The sequence below is a fragment of the Crocodylus porosus genome, unplaced genomic scaffold (assembly GCF_001723895.1).
Source record: "Crocodylus porosus isolate Cpor-Errol unplaced genomic scaffold, CroPor_comp1, whole genome shotgun sequence".
Taxonomy (NCBI): Eukaryota; Metazoa; Chordata; order Crocodylia; family Crocodylidae; genus Crocodylus; species Crocodylus porosus.
In genome coordinates, this window is record NW_017728948.1 from 16,961,937 (window position 1) to 16,978,633 (window position 16,697).

General features: G+C 46.7%; 1 protein-coding gene across 1 annotated transcript in view; it reads left to right on the forward strand.

Annotated features, from left to right (window-relative positions):
• HGFAC (HGF activator) overlaps positions 1-16,697 on the forward strand; it is a 94,780-nt gene that overhangs the window by 24,258 nt on the left and 53,825 nt on the right. Inside the window, exons 5-7 of the mRNA XM_019553445.1 lie at positions 7,426-7,539; positions 11,105-11,236; positions 13,077-13,187. Of these exons, the coding sequence (XP_019408990.1) occupies positions 7,426-7,539; positions 11,105-11,236; positions 13,077-13,187 (357 nt within the window). The remainder of the gene's footprint in view (positions 1-7,425; positions 7,540-11,104; positions 11,237-13,076; positions 13,188-16,697) is intronic.

Genomic DNA, 16,697 nt, shown 5'->3' on the forward strand with positions numbered 1-16,697 from the left:
TTATTCCAAGGGGTGCCCTGGTAAACAGAGCATCTCCTATTCCTTGCTGTCCCCCTCTTGATGAATTTGTAGGAGGCTACATGATCACCTCTCAGCCTCACCTTTCAGCCTTCTCTTGTGGAGGCTGAAGAGATCCAGGGCCCTCAATGTCTCCTCATAGGGCTTTGCCTACAAGCCCCTAACCGTATGAGTGGCCCTCCTCTGAACCCTCTCGAGGCTGTCGACATCCCTCTTGAAGTATGGCGCCCAAAACTGGACACCGTATTCCAACTGCGGCCTGACGAATGCCGTATAAAGGGGAAGTATCACCTCCTTGGATCTGTTTGTCATGCACCTGCTAAAGTGCGGTTAGCTTTACTGATCACTTTGTCACATTGATGACTCATGTTCATCTTAGAGTCAACAGTGACTCCAAGATCCCTTTCTGCTGCTTTGCTGCTGAGAAGATCTTCCCCCAGCCCGTAAGTGTGCTGGTGATTCCTTCTCCCTAGGTGCAGCACCTTACATTCACTAGCTAATCTCCTGAGCACAGTGAAATTAGCCCTTCTGAAGTCTAGCACTTCTGCCCTACTAGTTATATTTTCCATCCTACACCGGACAGTGAATTCAATCAAGTGATGGTCACTGTCCCCTAGGCTACCTTGTATCAGCAGATCCCCCACCAAATCATCCCCTGTAGACAGGACCAAGTCCAGTAAGGTGTTTCCTCTAGTGGGACCATATACCTCCTGTGCTAGGTGAAGGTCCTGTATGCAGGTTAAGAACCTACATGAAAGGTTGGATCTAGCTGACTGCTCCTCCCAGCAGATGTCCATGTCGGTGTGTTGAAGACTGGGGTGCTTGGACTATGCCAGGAGCACAGGGGCACAGCCACATTCATGAAAGTCAGTACCTACATTATGACAGTAATGGAAATACTGACATTATACTTAAGTAAAATATGTCAATTAATAAAACTAAACAACTGTCACCAATCTGCACATTATGTGAACTGTAGTTTAGTGCCTCCTGCTGTAATTTAGTACTAAGACGTCAGCAGGGTTGAACTGTTATGCAGTGCCCCCTACCATATTTAACTTTGAATAGCGTCCTTTGCTTGCACCTGCTGTGACTTGCCACTGGAAGCTTGGAGCAGGACTGGGAGCAAAGGGCCTGACCTGCTCGCTGCTGCCACTGGGCAGAGCAAGTGCTGCAGCCTTGGGTACCTGGTGACTGCAATGCCTCTTGCTACTGGATTGGCTCACTGCTTGAGCTCTTAGGGGTTCAGTCTTTTTCTCTCTGGAGCCTGGCCTCCTGCATTGTCCCCACTGCAGCTCTTGCTCTGTCTGATGTCTTTGAGGGGTGAGGCGCTATGCCCAGCCTCACTGCACTCTGGTATTCCTGCTCGTCCTGACTTTGGTGGGGCCACTGCATCTTGGGATGCTGGAGGACTTCAACTTGGGTGGAACAGCTGTAGGGAGTGGCCACAACTTCATGGAACAGAAGCAATATTAGGTGGATTAGGTATAACCCTGCCCTAAAAAGGCACAATTTAAAAATGAATAACAAGTGCTTTCAGCCATTAAAGGTGTTAATGTGTAGGCAGTCCAGGGTTTAAGAGCTCCAGAAGAGGCTTAAACTTACTGTGTAACAAGGCCTTTACTCTTTCACTGGCTCGAGCCTTGCTCAGGATATGTAGCTCCCCCTAGAGAATGAATGAGGGATTATTACACTCAGAATAGCTGGTAGATTCTGCCAGCAAGAATTACCAGTTTAATTTGAATCCTGCCAAAATTTGTACTACATTTATTTTTCTCTCAATCGTTTTCCTGTAATTTTCATTTTGAGTGGCAGTGATTGTTGCTTCTGAATGTGGCTATGTGACAGGAGTATCACTATTGGAGCCTTTCTGGGAGTGGCTCTGCCCACCTCTAATGGGCCAACTGCCTGCTTACTCACCTGCCATGCCTTGATCTTACTTGATTAGTAGGTTGTTGTAATCAGCAGGAGGCTGCCCATATTTTGCGCCCCAGTGACAGGGGGTGCTACCTGTGGCTCCTTTTCCTCCCCTACACGGCAGCCCAAGCCTTGCAGATGGTGTTGATGTGGGTTGACCTGGGCCCTGTTATGTCTTGGCTCTCCTCGTTACTTCTGGGGCTCCTCGCTGCCCCCTCTCGCTCTGGGGCTTCTTGCTGCCCCCCTCTCGCTCTGGGACTGGGGCCAATGCACCCCACAAATGCTGCGTCCTCTCCAGTGCCAGGAACCCCCATGCTACTGGGGAGTCCCTATGAGGCCTCCTCCAACCCCTAATAGCCTCACACGGTCCTCCGGTCAAAACAGGGAACATAAAAACACAAAGCCCCTGTGCTACAACATAAAAACTAGACTGTCTGATCAAACCAGATTCACTTCCTACTAGAGAGTGAGGGAGAATGAGAGGGAGGGCTCCCCAACCCCAGCAGCGACTGGGGGATGCTCACACTGCCAGAGTTCTCCCCTCTGTCTGTCCTAGCTGAGTCCCTACTCCCACAGCCGCTGGAGAGGAACTGCTCTCCTGTCCTCCTGCCTGGGCTTTAGAAGGGCTAAGCCCTGCCCCTTCCTGTCAGCTGGTTTTACTGGTTGCCCCTGGCAACCAGCATCTGCGCAGACCTGGTGACTGGCAGCTGAGCCTCCCCCTTCCTGCCAGTAGGGGTCTCTCCCAAGCTGTCTCCGCTTTTAGGCGCAGGGCACCTGGGTGCACTGCGACAGGCTACTGCATCTTCTTTAGGTTTGAAGCTTCTTTTAAATTTACAGGTGTGCATTTCCCCTGTTTTCATTGTATTTTTAGGGTAGATGTATAATATGCAAATTCAGTTTCTCCTAGTTATATGAGAGAACTGGAACCTCTACGAAACCACAGACTAAGGAGAGGAAATAATCCATACAGACATTCAACTGCCTCAAGGCAGAGACAGTCAGTTGCACAAGCACCCATGTCACAAGTTTTGCCTGTCAGCAGCCAGAGGTGCACGGCTCCAGAACCCCTGCACCGATCCCCTTGACAGCTGGCAGGCTTTGTGGCCTCAGCAGGGGCTAGCATCCCTGCAGCTTTCACCCTGCTGCACCTTAACACGCACCGGGTCATCTATGTCATGAGTTTTGCTGGTCAGCAGCTTGAGGTGCAGTTCCCCCCAGGCCCCTGCACTGATCTTCTTAAAACTTGGCAGGCTTCATGCTCTCAGCAGAGGCTACCATCCCTGCAAGTTTCATCCAAAACAGACAAAAAAACCAACCAAGTTATAGATATTTCATTGATTTCCCATTATACCCTATGGTAGGATCTTTGCGGTAGCTCTGAAGCTTTTCTGAAGTGGTTTGGAAAGCCTAACAAATCCAGGGCTTCGATATTGACATGCTGCTTCGGACGCCAAAGTGTCTGAAGCTTCTCCAGATCCGAAGCATGGTCCAAGGCCTCACACAGCCCTACTAAGCACTTGGCTGAATTGAGGGGCTTGTACTATAATTGTCAGGAGCCAAAGTACCCAGCAAGACCAGGCCTTGATGGAAATTCCATTGAAGTCAGTGGTAGTTTTACCTCAGTAAGATTTTATTTAGGTCTCAAGAGGGAAGAGTGCCATATACCATATTTTTCTGAGGCACAGAAAGACAGAAGTGTGTGAAAAAAAGAACTATGGTCACATGGGATGCCTATCTAGAGGGAGAAGCCATCATACCAGAAACGTGTCTGAAGAGTGGTCTCAGTTCTGTGAAGTGTCTCATTCAAATGGAAAGTATTCTGGGAAACTGCAGGGTGGAGATAAAAGTAGAAGCGCGAGAAAAGATGACTCCTTTCTTCAACACAGTTCGGAGAATTTGACACTATGATGGTTGTTGGCAAATGTGAAAGCAGTTGTATGAGTGTTTCTCTCAGTGATGGGTTAATAGCATGGGACAGCCTGAGGTGCGGTCTGGCACGGCAACTGTTTGGTGTGCCACAATAAATGAGGGGAAGTGAGATGAGGATGTTGCAGGGGAGACAGACAGGGAAATGACTCAGTATTAGTGGAAGGGAATGCAATGAGGAAAGAGTCGGGGTCCTGCTTTGTTGACTTGGGGAGGACATCAAAAATGATTTGTCTGCTGCTTCACTACCCTGGACAGCCTTCTGGGAAAGCAAGAGCTTGACTGTTACAGGAAAAAAGTCTCTAGGATATTGCCTTTGAAGAAACATTGAACAATGTCAGTATTTCACAACTATAAAATGGCAGATGAAGCAGCATAGTCATCATCTGTACATGCCCTTTTGATGTTTCTATGGGTGTGTCTACCAGTGAATACACTGGAATCTGGTTTCACTATTGTCATCCAGAGGAAATCACTGGACTTTGAGGGAGCTAGTCTAGATTTTTTGGCACCATGAAGTTCATGGTCTATCCTTCAGTATGTGTTTTGGGTTGCTTCTTTGTCTTTAATGTGTGGCCTTGCTTTTTACCTTTTGGGTCATCTGCTTGGGAGAACCAGTATGTTGGAAGCACAGTACCTGCTCAAAGCACATCCCTGTACTGTGGCTTTACAGTTCTTTACTGTTCAAGTCCAGGGCTTGTTCCATAGCACCAGGTTTTCCAGGGCGTGGGTTCAGGCTGCGCTCAGTGGCCCTGACACTGCTCCCAGCTGACAGCATTTCTCCTTGAGCAGGAGTGGCAAACGCCGGGACCGAGCAGTGCTTGGGTTCTGTCCCTGCTGCTGCCATGGCTCTCTACGTGTCCATGGGCGCAGCACTCTTTGCCAGGCTCTCAGGTCTCCTCCAGGGAAATGGGGGGGATGCAGAGTGCCCAATAGAACAGCTCAGAGCAAAATTAGCAGTTGCCAGAGATTTTTCATTGGGGTCCATCAAGGGCATTGGCGGGAGCCCTTGCAAACCGAGTCTTGCTCCCTTGTCTAACTTGGGAAGTGATGATAGCAACTCTGTAATCTCGCTTCCAGTCAAAATGGGCTGTGCTGTCACCAAGGCAGAGAGAGGTGATGGATGGGGACAGGGGCAATTGCAAATGCAAGTAAACCATTGCATTAGCTCAGGCTTGTCCAACATATGGCCCACAGGCTGCCATGCGGCCCGCCAAAGCATTTTTCTGTGGCCCTCGGTGCTGTGACAGGAAATGAAAGTAAACACGGTTTACTTTCGTTCCCATCTCTTGTCCCTTCCCCAGCCCCTCAGCAGCTTCCTGATGGCTGCTGAAGGGCTGGGGAAGGGACAAGGTTCCCACACGCCCTGCATCAGCTTGATGTTGCCGACACGGTGCACGTGGGAAGAGACCTGGGCAGGTCTGTCCCATCCAGAGCAGCATTCAGCTGAAGCCGAATTCCCATGTGCTGCTGGGGATGGGAGGAGGCCGGCCAGGTGGCACCAGCCAGCAGAAGCGGCAGCAGAGCTGTTTGCCACTTGGGACTGACCAGTGCAGGCAGAGGGAAAATGCAGCTGAGCCCCTGCGGCCAGGCTCATCCCGTCCTGAGCAGCACATGGCTCCGCCACCGCTTCTGCTGGCCAGCGCAGACCCGGCCTGCCGCCTCCTGTCCCCAGCAGCAAGTGGGAAGCCGACTTCAGCCCCGTGCTGCTCCGGATGGGGTGGACCCAGCTGGGTCAGCACCGGCCAGGAAAAGCAGCATGCAGCTGAAACTGGCTTCTCATGTGCTGCTGGGGACAGGAGGAGCCCGGCAGGGGCTCAGCTGCATTTCCCCCTGCCTGCACCGGTCAGTCCTGAGCAACACATGGCTCTGCCATCGCTTCTGCTGGCTGGTGCCGACCTGGCCGGCCTCCTCCCTTTCTCAGCAGCACCTGGGAAGCTGACTTCAGCCACATGCTGCTTTTCCTGGCTGGTGCTGACCTGGCTGGGTGGGGCAGCATGCGGCTGAAGCTGGCTTCGCGTGTGCTGCTGGGGACGCCCGGCAGAAGCGGCGGTGACGCCTCCTGCCTTTTGGGACCAGCTGGCACAGGTAGGGGGAAAGTGCAGCAGCATGTGGGGAAGCCACCGCTTGACAGGGGACGGGATGGGCTGGCTGGGCTGTGCCAGGGAGGGAAAGCTGTGGCTGAGCCCCCTGTAGCTGTGCTGTATGCTCCTTTAATACTGAACAATATGCTCAAGAATAGAGCATGAATGATCTGGGCTCCAACATAAATCTGGAGCAGGTAAAAATACTGTCCAGTGTTTGGATTGTGTTTGCTTCTGTTTCTCTTTATGCGGGATTGGGGGGTTCAACTTGTTACTACTTGTTAAAGATGTCTTACTAACAAGTTATTAATTCAATAAAAGTAAATCTTCTTGAAGATTATTCTAAAAAATGCCCATATTTTGTTGCTTTGATTAGTTTCCACTCTGGCTTATATCTTTTCCACATTTGATCTGTTGACTTGCATTATGCTTCTTTCATTTATTGAGAAGTGAGTAGAAGCGAAAGTCTTTATTTTAGTCATGTGTTTGGTATTATTTCATTCTTGCTTTTATATTGTTTTTATTTTGGATTTTAAAGCATATTTCCACACCCCTTTAATTGTCACTTCCTGCAACTTCATTGGTGTCAAAAGTCATGCGACATCACTTCCTGACGTGACACCACTTCCTGTGAAGTCTTTGAATATGGCTCGCCGGCCCACTGGGTGATAAAAAGTTCGTGATCCAGCCCCATTTTCAAAAAGGTTGGACACCTCTGCATTAGCTGCTAAGTTGGTGTAAACTAACATGGTTCAGTTGGCTTTCGTTGGAGATGCACCAGTTCACAGCAGCTGATGGGTGGCTCAATATGACATCCCACTAAAAGGTCACAGTCTGTGGTAATGTGTCACATAAAGCCTCTATCTATACTTGGCCTTGTGGGCATGGGGGCACAACACTGCGAAAAGAGACCCAGGCTTTCCGTGATTAAAAAAAAAATCTTTTGGGGCACAGAGCAGCCCAGATATTCTGTGCCTGCCAGGAAAGTACAATCTGTGTAAAATTCAAGAGGGGTACATGATCCCACCAGTTATGCTTCAGTGTAAAATATGCAGGGTATTTGTCTGGGTAAATGAAAACTGCAGTGTTATTTTTTTAATCCCTAGTGTAAAGGAATAGCTCCATCTTGTGGACATTTGTTCTGCAGCCTTACTTTATTACCTTTGGTTTCACTTTATTGATATTGTGAGCAGTGATAATGTGTCAGATGCTGCCTTGGTTATAAAGTGTGCATCCATTTCATTCAGTTGGACTGCACTAGATCTCACTGTTTTATGATGCAGTTTCATAGAGCTGGATAAAAGCAGTGACTATACAATTTAAAAAGAACATTGAATAAATATTGAAATAAAATTACATCCACAATGCAACTGAATGCATATTTTTAATATTCTGCATAATGAGGTAATATCTGACTCACCAAAGACTGATTTATCTGGCAACTATGAGCAAAAAATAATTTATTTCATAAACTCTTTAGATTATTGTGAGAAGAACCCATGCAAAAATGGAGGGACCTGTTCCACTGCGTATGATCGTAGTTATTATCACTGCATGTGTCCTGAGGAATTTACAGGAAGAGACTGTGAGATCGGTAAGTGCATCCTTTGGTAAGCATGTGAAATTACATAAGCAGAAGAACTTTTTAAGGTTTGTGTCATGAAAAGATAATGCCATTGTGATGTTAGACTGCTCGAGCACAAATGTTTGCATAGGCAAGTTTCCAAGTGTTTATGACAGGCAATCCATTACTGACAGGTCAGCTGAAAATAGCTTGATTATACAGTTATAAATCCACACCTGATCTGAACCACCAGTGAAATATTTAGCTAAGAGAAATACAGTAAATCCCTTCCCTTTCCACCATGATTTTTGAGATGTAAATGTGATTTGCATAGTTGTAAATGTATCCTTATAAACATATAGCATTCAGGGGAGGGAGACATGAAAAACACCAGGATTTTATTTGAAGTGCTATATCGCACACCTGCCCATGAAAGCTCTTACTGTGCTTTCAGTTTTGGTGATTTAACACCAGTGTAATACTGCTGACGTTAGCTAAGCTGCATCTGATTTATGCCAAGGCAAGTGGAGAGAGATGCTGGTTATCAGATTATTGTGCTTTACCACTAGTTTCACTGCCACGCCAGTGGTGTTGCCTCTGGTTGACTACAGTTTGAGGTAGTTAGCCATGTTAGTCTGAAGTCAGGCAGAAGGCAGGGCAGAGTGGCAGGCTATAAGATGCCAGGATATTACATGTGTGCTCTTCGGAACATGACTCAGGCCTCTCTGGTGTTTGATAAAGAAGTCCTGCTGCTGCTGGAGGAATGGCATGTGCCCTGTGCAGTCTTGGAGCCTGTAAGAGGGAACCCCTGCCCTGTTACTAGGAGAAGGCTGTGGGACAAACAAAACTTGTGAGGACCCTTTAAGGCTTGGGTCTTTGTGGCCCAAAGAGATATGAATCAGGAAAAGACAATATAGTAGGCAAGAAAGTCAAGAATGTCGCTAGGGAAAAGCCCCAGGAGGCAAGCAGTCAAAAGGGGAAAAGTGACATGTACCGACAATCACCAACAACCCTGCCACAGCCACACTGAAACCACGCAGGGCTGACAGGACTGAGACCCCTTGTGCTCTGGCCAAGGGATAGGATGGGCTGGCTGGAAGGGGAGGGAATTCCTGATATAAGAGTGGTTATACCCTGGCTGGGGAAGGATGAGCAGCTCCCAGGCAGGCTGCTGTTGAGCCTGGAGTCACAGAAAGGGGAGATCTTGCTTACAAAGCCTCTTCTGAGTTCTGAGTTCACCCTGGTGAGGATGACATGAGTTGTTTTATGAATATTGAGGGGAGACTTAGAGGCTGCATTGCAGGAGCCTTGAAGCGTCCTGTGAGGTTTCAGCTGCCAGTGGAGGGGGGAGGGGGTGAACATTCCCATGGCTGGGACAGCCCAGTTGTAAAGGGTTTAGCTCTTCCATGGCCCAAAGGCCAGAGAGGGAGAAATTAGTTCAGTGAGAGTCAGAGGACAGGGAGGAGAGACATGGAGTATAGGGGGCCCAGATGGAACCTAGGCTGGTGCTGAGAGTCTCAGCACAGTGGCTGTCATCACAAGAGCCAAGGCCGGAATAAGGGGGCCTGGGTTGAAGACAGCAGCAAGAGCAAATAGGCCAAACCCACAGAACTGATGCCTAGACAGATGTGACTTATTGAACAGGTCTAAGAGATTGATACCCACGAGGCATAGCTGCAACTGATGAGGAGTCTGGAGCCACAAAAAACCTTTCAGGCAAATTAGCACCATCTGGGCTGCAGCTGGGGCTGGTTGAGATGGCTAAAATTTTGCCAGTCTAACCTAGTAAACCTGGATCAAGATAGCATGGAAAAGAACATTCCATCCCGGAGCTCTGGGTGCCTCCCGCAGGACTATTTATTCCATCCAGGTGTGGCAAGTGAGACACCAGGTGATGGTACAGAGGGACTGGGGTGAGGCAGGCTAGCTAGGGCAAAGGCAGGCAATTATTTTAGGTGAAGGGCCGCCTACCAAGTTTTGGTGAGCTCTCAAGGGCTGCACAGGTAGCCCCACCCCTTGACAGTTCCCTTGCCCCCGGTCACTGTATAGGGACCAGTTGTCCTGCCCCCCAACCCATGACCTTTGCCACTGGAAGTACCTTCCCTTGCCCCAGAAGTACTCCTTTTGGGGGGAGGGTACTGCAATCTTCAAACCAGAAAAATCCCCCAAATCATATACCAAAAAAATTAAAACATCTACTATAACTTATTTTAATTATATTTAAAAATATTTTTATACTGATTTATGCATTTATGAAGTGTATCAAGAGGTGATTGCATAATAGATCAACATACAGCCCTACTTCTATTGTGTGTGGATGGTAAGAGGGTGTATGTGGGGGTATGTGGTTGGGGTGTGGGTGTAGTATGGTGGATGGATGTGGGGTATATGGTTGGGGTGGAGGCTATGGGAGGGTGTGGGGTATGGTAGGTGTGGACTGCACGGGCTCCATGCTCCCACTCACAACACCAGTCCCCCATTGTTTCCCTATTTTCCCTCCCATATGCCTGCCTGCCAGTGCCACTGCTGCCACTTCCCACTGCCATTGCCACTTCCCATGGCTCCTGCTGCTTACTGCAGCCCTCACCATTTCTCCCATTGCTATCGCTTCTTGCAGCCCCCACTGCTCTCCCCACTACTCCCTGCATTGCCACTGCTTCCCATGCCCCATCACTGCTGCCACTTGTTGCAGACCCCCACCCACTGTTTCCTGCTCTGGCTCCAGCCCAGCTGGGCCAGACTAGCACCATGGGGCTTCCAGCTGCTGGGTGGTTTGCAGCTGTTTTCCCCTCCCCCCTTTGTCTGATCTTATCTTACTTATCTTACTTATTGATCTTATCTTACTTTCAGATGGAGGAAGGATGGGGAACAGCTCCAGAGTCATGATATCAGAAGCCACAGAGGCTTCTGGATGGGGGCTGGTGGAGGGGAGGATGGTGGGGGTAGGGTGGAGCCAGGCAGGCCTTGCTGCTCAGCTGCTGGGTCCTACCACTGGCTCCCCCTGTGTCCTGCTGCTGCTGTCTGTCTGTCATCTTTAACAGGCAGCCAAGGATAGATACAAAAAAATTAATTTTATCAAATTTTTAGGGGCTCTGAAGGCTGGATAGAATGGCCTGGGGGGCCGGATCTGGCCCACAAGCTGTATTTTTCTCACCCCTGTGCTGGGGGAATTGTTACTGGGGCTAGGCTTGCTGCAATGTCCAAGAGTAGCTGGCTCCATCACACCTAATCATCACCCATGAACAATGCATACCAGTGGGATAAATTATATTTCTCACTTTTTTTTCTTGTGAGTAGGTTCTGCAGCAAGGTGTCACTGTGATGGTCAGAGGATAAAAGACATGTAGGGAAAAGTCATCTGGCCCAAGCAATATTTTTTTTATTTTTAATTTATTCTTTAATTTATTCTGTAATTCCTATAGTGTGCTTCACCATAATGCCCAAGTATTTTCATCACAAAGGTTAAAGCCAAATTGTTTGATAAGCACATGCCAGGAGCAGGGCTCTTCAAGAAAAAGGAAAATTGAATCATTTGGAGTCATTCTTTTACTGACTAACCTTCAAAATCTTTTCTTTTAAAATTTTTTTTTTTTAGGGAAATGTTTTGATGAGAGTCTCTATGAGTACTTTGACCTTGGCGAAAGATGGGCAAGAGTCCACCGAGGAGCAGTGGAGCAGTGCATGTGCATTAATGGCCAAATTGAATGCCATGCTGCACGATACACAGGTAGCGTGTGGTATGACTGTCCATATCATAAGCATTATTTAATATTAAGTGTGGGGCTAAGTGCAAATAGTGCCATTGAAAATGTGCTATATTCCTAACAATGACTAGGTTCTTGCAGCATGTACACATTCCAAAAGAAAATGGCTTCATTTCTCCTTCCACTTACACAGGGCTGCAAGGGTTCTGATAATCAGGACATCATTTAAAGTGCGTGCATAAGTCCATCTCTCTTAAGGGCAGCACTTAAGTCTGTGTTGCATTTTTAGCACTCATTTAAGTGCTTCCTTATATAGGGATGCCACCCTAAATTTGGACAAGCAATATATTATATAATATATATAGCAGCGATACATAATGAGCAATAAATTATATAATAATTATAGTAACATATCCTGATGTTTACTCCAACAGTCTGAAAGCAATTTACAATATTAATTAGGCTTCACAACACCACTGTGAGTTAGGTGAGTGTTGTCTTCTCTGAAGAGGAGGAAGCTAAGGCACAGAGAAGTTATATGACTTTCCAAGGAGCTTGTTGGGCTATGCCCAGAAACCAGAGTCTCTAATGGTATAGTTTTGGCTACAAAAATCCTGACTCCCAGTTACAAGTTCTAACTTCTTGAATGAGGTCCTTCCTAGCTAGTTTATTATAAATTATTACACAACTCTCTAAAAATCTTAGCAGTGGTTGGGAGCACCTCTATAAACACTACTACTGCTAATAATTCCTGTTTGTTGTTAATTGATGATAATTTGCAACAGTACTTACACAGACAGTAAAAGTAAGAACAGTAGGTCAGACCTCAACTGCTATGAATCATCATAACTCTATTTTTGATTTACATCAGCTGAAAGTCTTGTCTTATATGAGTATAACAGACTAAAAGATACTAATGATGGGGCTATGCAAAACGACACTGTTCCGTTCCAACTTCAGTTTCGAGGTCTGGACAGAACAGTGTTTTGTACTGAATATAATTCTGAGTCAAAACAGCTTCACTGTTTCACTTTGTCATAAGAGTGAGGCTGTTTTGACCCCGTTTTGACAGTTTTGTGGGACCGTGGGGGTGGGGAAAGTAACTGAGGGTGGGAAGTCAGACCAGCTGGGCTGACTTCTCAGATAACACCCGAGGTGGGAAAGCAGCTCAGCTGGGCTGCCTTACCATCCCTGCATGCTAGATCACCTTGCCATCCCCCACGCTAGATACCATCTAATGTGGGGGGTGGAGAGGCAGCCCACCTGGGCTGCTTTCCCGCCCACTGTGATCTAGCATGGGGGATGGAGAGGCAGTCCAGCTGGGCTGCTTTCCTACCACCTCTGCAATGTAGTGCCAGGGATGGAGAGGCAGCCCAGATGGGCTGCTTCCCTTCCCCTCTGCAATCTAGCCTGAGGGATGATGAGGCAGCACTGCTGGGGTGCTTTCCTGACCCCCGATCTAGTGTAGGGGATGGTGAGGCAGCCCAGCTGGGCTGCTTTCCCATCCTCCCACAATCTAGCACTGGGGGTGGAGAGGCAGCCCAGATGGACTGCCTTCCCATCCTCAGTGGTATGGTCAAAATTTTTCAGCTAGCTTCATTTTGTTTTGAGGCTATTTCAACGGCCTTTGTTTCATTTGGAATTTTCTGTTTCAACTTTGAAATGAGTCAAAACAGCATCAAAACAAAATGGCTGTCGAGATTTTGCACAGCCCTATGATACATATACAGAGAGAAGATGTCTTAACTGGTATTACAGTTTGGTGCATATGCCATCACATAAGATATTCTGTGAAATGCAAGTTTAAGTAGACTGCATTTTCTTGTATTTCATTTGGTTTTAATTTTCCATTTGTAATCCTAGATTGTATCCATGACCCCTGCCTCCATAACAGTTCCTGTAAGAAGATTTCCTTCACTGGACAAACTGTATGTAGTTGCAGAGGAGATTATGTAGGAAAATACTGCAATATTGGTAAGTACAACAACTTGCCAGGGAGGACATTTTTTTAAATTGATTTGTTTATTTCCTCAATAAGCAGGTGAATCAGCATATTCTATTCAAAGTTGCTGCATACTTTGTATGATTATTCTACCAAAATACCTACAAGCACTTTTGATTTAAGTCATTTAACATATTTATTCTGGGTAAAACATATTGTAATCTTTCCCTGGGTCTTGATATTACAAACACCTATGTATGATATGAACTTTATGCACACCAATAGTCTAATTGCATTACTTAGGTGTATAAACTTGTGCATTTGCTTATGTATTGGCTGGATTGGGGCCCAAGGCATATATTATAGTTAGAGCACAAATGCTTCCTCACAAAAGCATGCATCTTGTATTGTTTCAACATAAAGTACAAAGATTTTATTTTAACAAGGTGTGTCATAACTTGTTAGCTAAATGCAGTTAATAGGTATAGACTCCAATGTATTCATTTTCTTTTAGTCATCTTGGGCTTCTCATTTTCTCCAGATTTGCACCAGTGTAACTCCACTGATGCTTTTGATTTCTACTTGTGAAAGTGAGAATGGGCTCTGGCCCTTGAGGTGACCTGTTATGTTTGTGCTTTGTTGCTTCTCGTTTGAGCTTCAAAGTGGCATAGCGTTTGAGGTAACTTTCTCACAGGAGCTTTGTTGTTTGTCACTGTGTGGATTAAATATATTTAAAAGTTTATCTGTTCACTAAATCTTCACTTCCAAGTAATGCCAATGGCTATCTTTCAAATATAGCAGTTGTTGTGCATAAATTACTGTCAGCTTTCAGCTGTATCACACTATGATCCTGTCATCTCATAGCCTAAGCAGTGTATGTGAATCCTAGGGAACTAAGAGTCACTTGAGAGACTCTTATTAACTGTAGGAAATGCTGGACCCTAGCTAGATCAGTGCTTGGATAAGAAACCTCTGAAGAACACTTACACTTGTCATTGTTCATTATTATTCTCTTTTTCCATCAGAGGAAGAGGTGTAATAATCCATCAGAACTAATCTTAGGCAGTTTAAGTGACCAACAGTACACTGTAGGTAATGAAAAACAGAGTGGAAAGTCAAATGAAATAGCTTGTGAACAACCTAAAGCTTGAAAGATATTCATGCAGATTTGTCCAGTGATCAAACATGAATAACAAATAAATGTGTGCAACCTGGAGAGGATTTCAGTGTGTAACAAGAAAACAGAGATAAACCTGCAGTGACTAATCTTACAGCTCTACTTCTCTGACCTTTAGGATGGGCTAGCAGTCAGTTTACAAGAATCATCCTGCTCTTTGTCTTACTAAAATATTATCCCTGGCAGCATTCTGTGGGCACCCATGAGTGATGTTTTATAGCCACTGAGCATGAGAAACACAATGCAAAGGAGAGGGTTAAAGACAGATTTAGTCTTTGGTTTCAAGGAGTCTTGCAGTGAGTGCAGTATGTGTTGAATTCTGAGATAGGCATGGAAGGAAGATGAAGAAAACAGGAGTGGGAGGCAGGCAAGAGCTCACCTAGAAAGGCAAGTGCTGGAGTACCGTACAGAGAAGTAAGCCTTTTTCCTGATCCTGCAGTATTAACTCTGCTGGAAAGGGTTATGTGGCATCAGTGGATAATCATAAATTCCTGAAAGCCATTTATAATATCAATCCACATAATTAAAAAAGAAAAAGCTTAGAAAAATATCCAAAAAGGGAAGTCCTCCAGGTTTGTTAGTTGGCCCTGTGGATCTTCAGAGGGCTAGGTCATCAACTCAGTAGTATCATCACCTGTCCACTAGCCAGTGATGTTGCCTGGCCAAAAGAAGGGGAGCTTGCTTTGCAATTTCATGCATGCTCTTCTGGGCATTCTTTGAAGCCGTGGGAGGAGCTGTGCACTGTTTTCCAGACCTCCTCCAGAGGCAACATGACACTGTAACACCTTGGCTAGGGACAGACGTTACACATAAATCAGTGTAAGTGATCAGAAACTGGTTTAAACCTGTAGCAGAACAGATGTTCAGTGCACATAAACCAATTTGAAAATGGCTGAAACTGGTTTGATATAAATGTGGTTAAATGTAGTATCAGACTTAACTGATTTGGGTCAAACCAGTTTATGCAATGTCTGTCCCAGACCCCTTGCTGGTTTAAGATAAACCAGACTCCTCCAGCATCCTGGCATGCTCTCTGGGCTGGGCGGGGTGCTTTGATCCACAGCAGGGCTGGCCCCTTCCTTCTGCTTCCTGACCAGAGCTCCGGTAGAGACTTGCAAGCACAGAGTGTCTGCCTGGCTTCTCCTTGTTAGGCAAGGATTATTCTCCCTGCCCCTCTGCTGTACACAGACACCTCAGCATTAGCTAGCAGCCTACATACTGGCTACAGTCCATGCTGTGGGAGATGACAAAGACAGACAGGCTTTTGGAGCTGATCAACAGGTAGCTTAATGTCCTTCCTTGGAAAAGCTGATTAAGAAGAGCTTGGAGAGAGGCTTTGTTTTCTTAATGGGTTGATCAACACTGAGCTAGGAGTGATAAACATTCCCTGTCGGTCTGCTCAGAAGGGAGGATAATAATCAAAGCACCTTGCCAGGGCCTGGAAATGCCCCCATCAGCTCAGCATTATGGAAATGAAGGGAGGGCTGCTCTAGCACCCCTCAGCTTCTAGCGTGAGTCACTGCAGGCATGTACCTGCAAAGTTTCCTCCCCAGATGCAGTACCTTGCACTTCTCAGTGTTGAAACCCATCCTGTTCTCATCCGCCCATCCTGTAACCTGTCTAGGTCCGACTGCAGCCTATTCCTCCCTTTTAGCGTGCCCATTTCCCCCCACATCTTCGTGTTGTCTGTGAATTTGAACAGGGTGCTTTTTACCCCTTTGTCCAAGTCACTGATGAAGATGTTGAACCGTGCAGGGCCGAGGACCAAGCCCTGCGGGACCCCACTGCCCACATCTCTCCAGGTCAAAAATGACTCAACCACCACCACTCTCCAGCCAGTTAGTGACCCATTTGACTGTGTAGGGGTCGATGCCACAGTCCCTTAGTTTTTAATGAGAATGGGGTGAGAGACAGTGTTGATGGCCTTCCTAAAGTCCAGAAAGACTCCGTCCGCTGCTACCCCTGCGTCTAAGGATTTTATGACCTGGTTATAGAAGACCACCAGGTTGGTCTGACAGGACCTGCCTCTAATGAACCCGTGTTGGTTGCTCCTAAGCATAATCTCCCTCGCTGGGCCCTCATGGACATGCACTATGATAATTCTCTCAAAAAGCTTGCCCAGGATTGAGGTAAGACTAACGGGTCTGTATTTTCCTGGGTCCTTCTTTCTCCCTTTTTTGAAAATGGGAACCACATTGGCCCTTTTCCAATCCTCTGGCACAACTCCAGAGCACCATGAGTGCTTGTAAAGCCATGCCAGGGGTCCTGCAATGACCTCTGCTAATTCCCTCAGCACTCTGGGGTGGAGATCGTCAGGACCAGCTGATTTAAATATGTCCAGTCCCTCCAGAAGTTCCCTGACTAG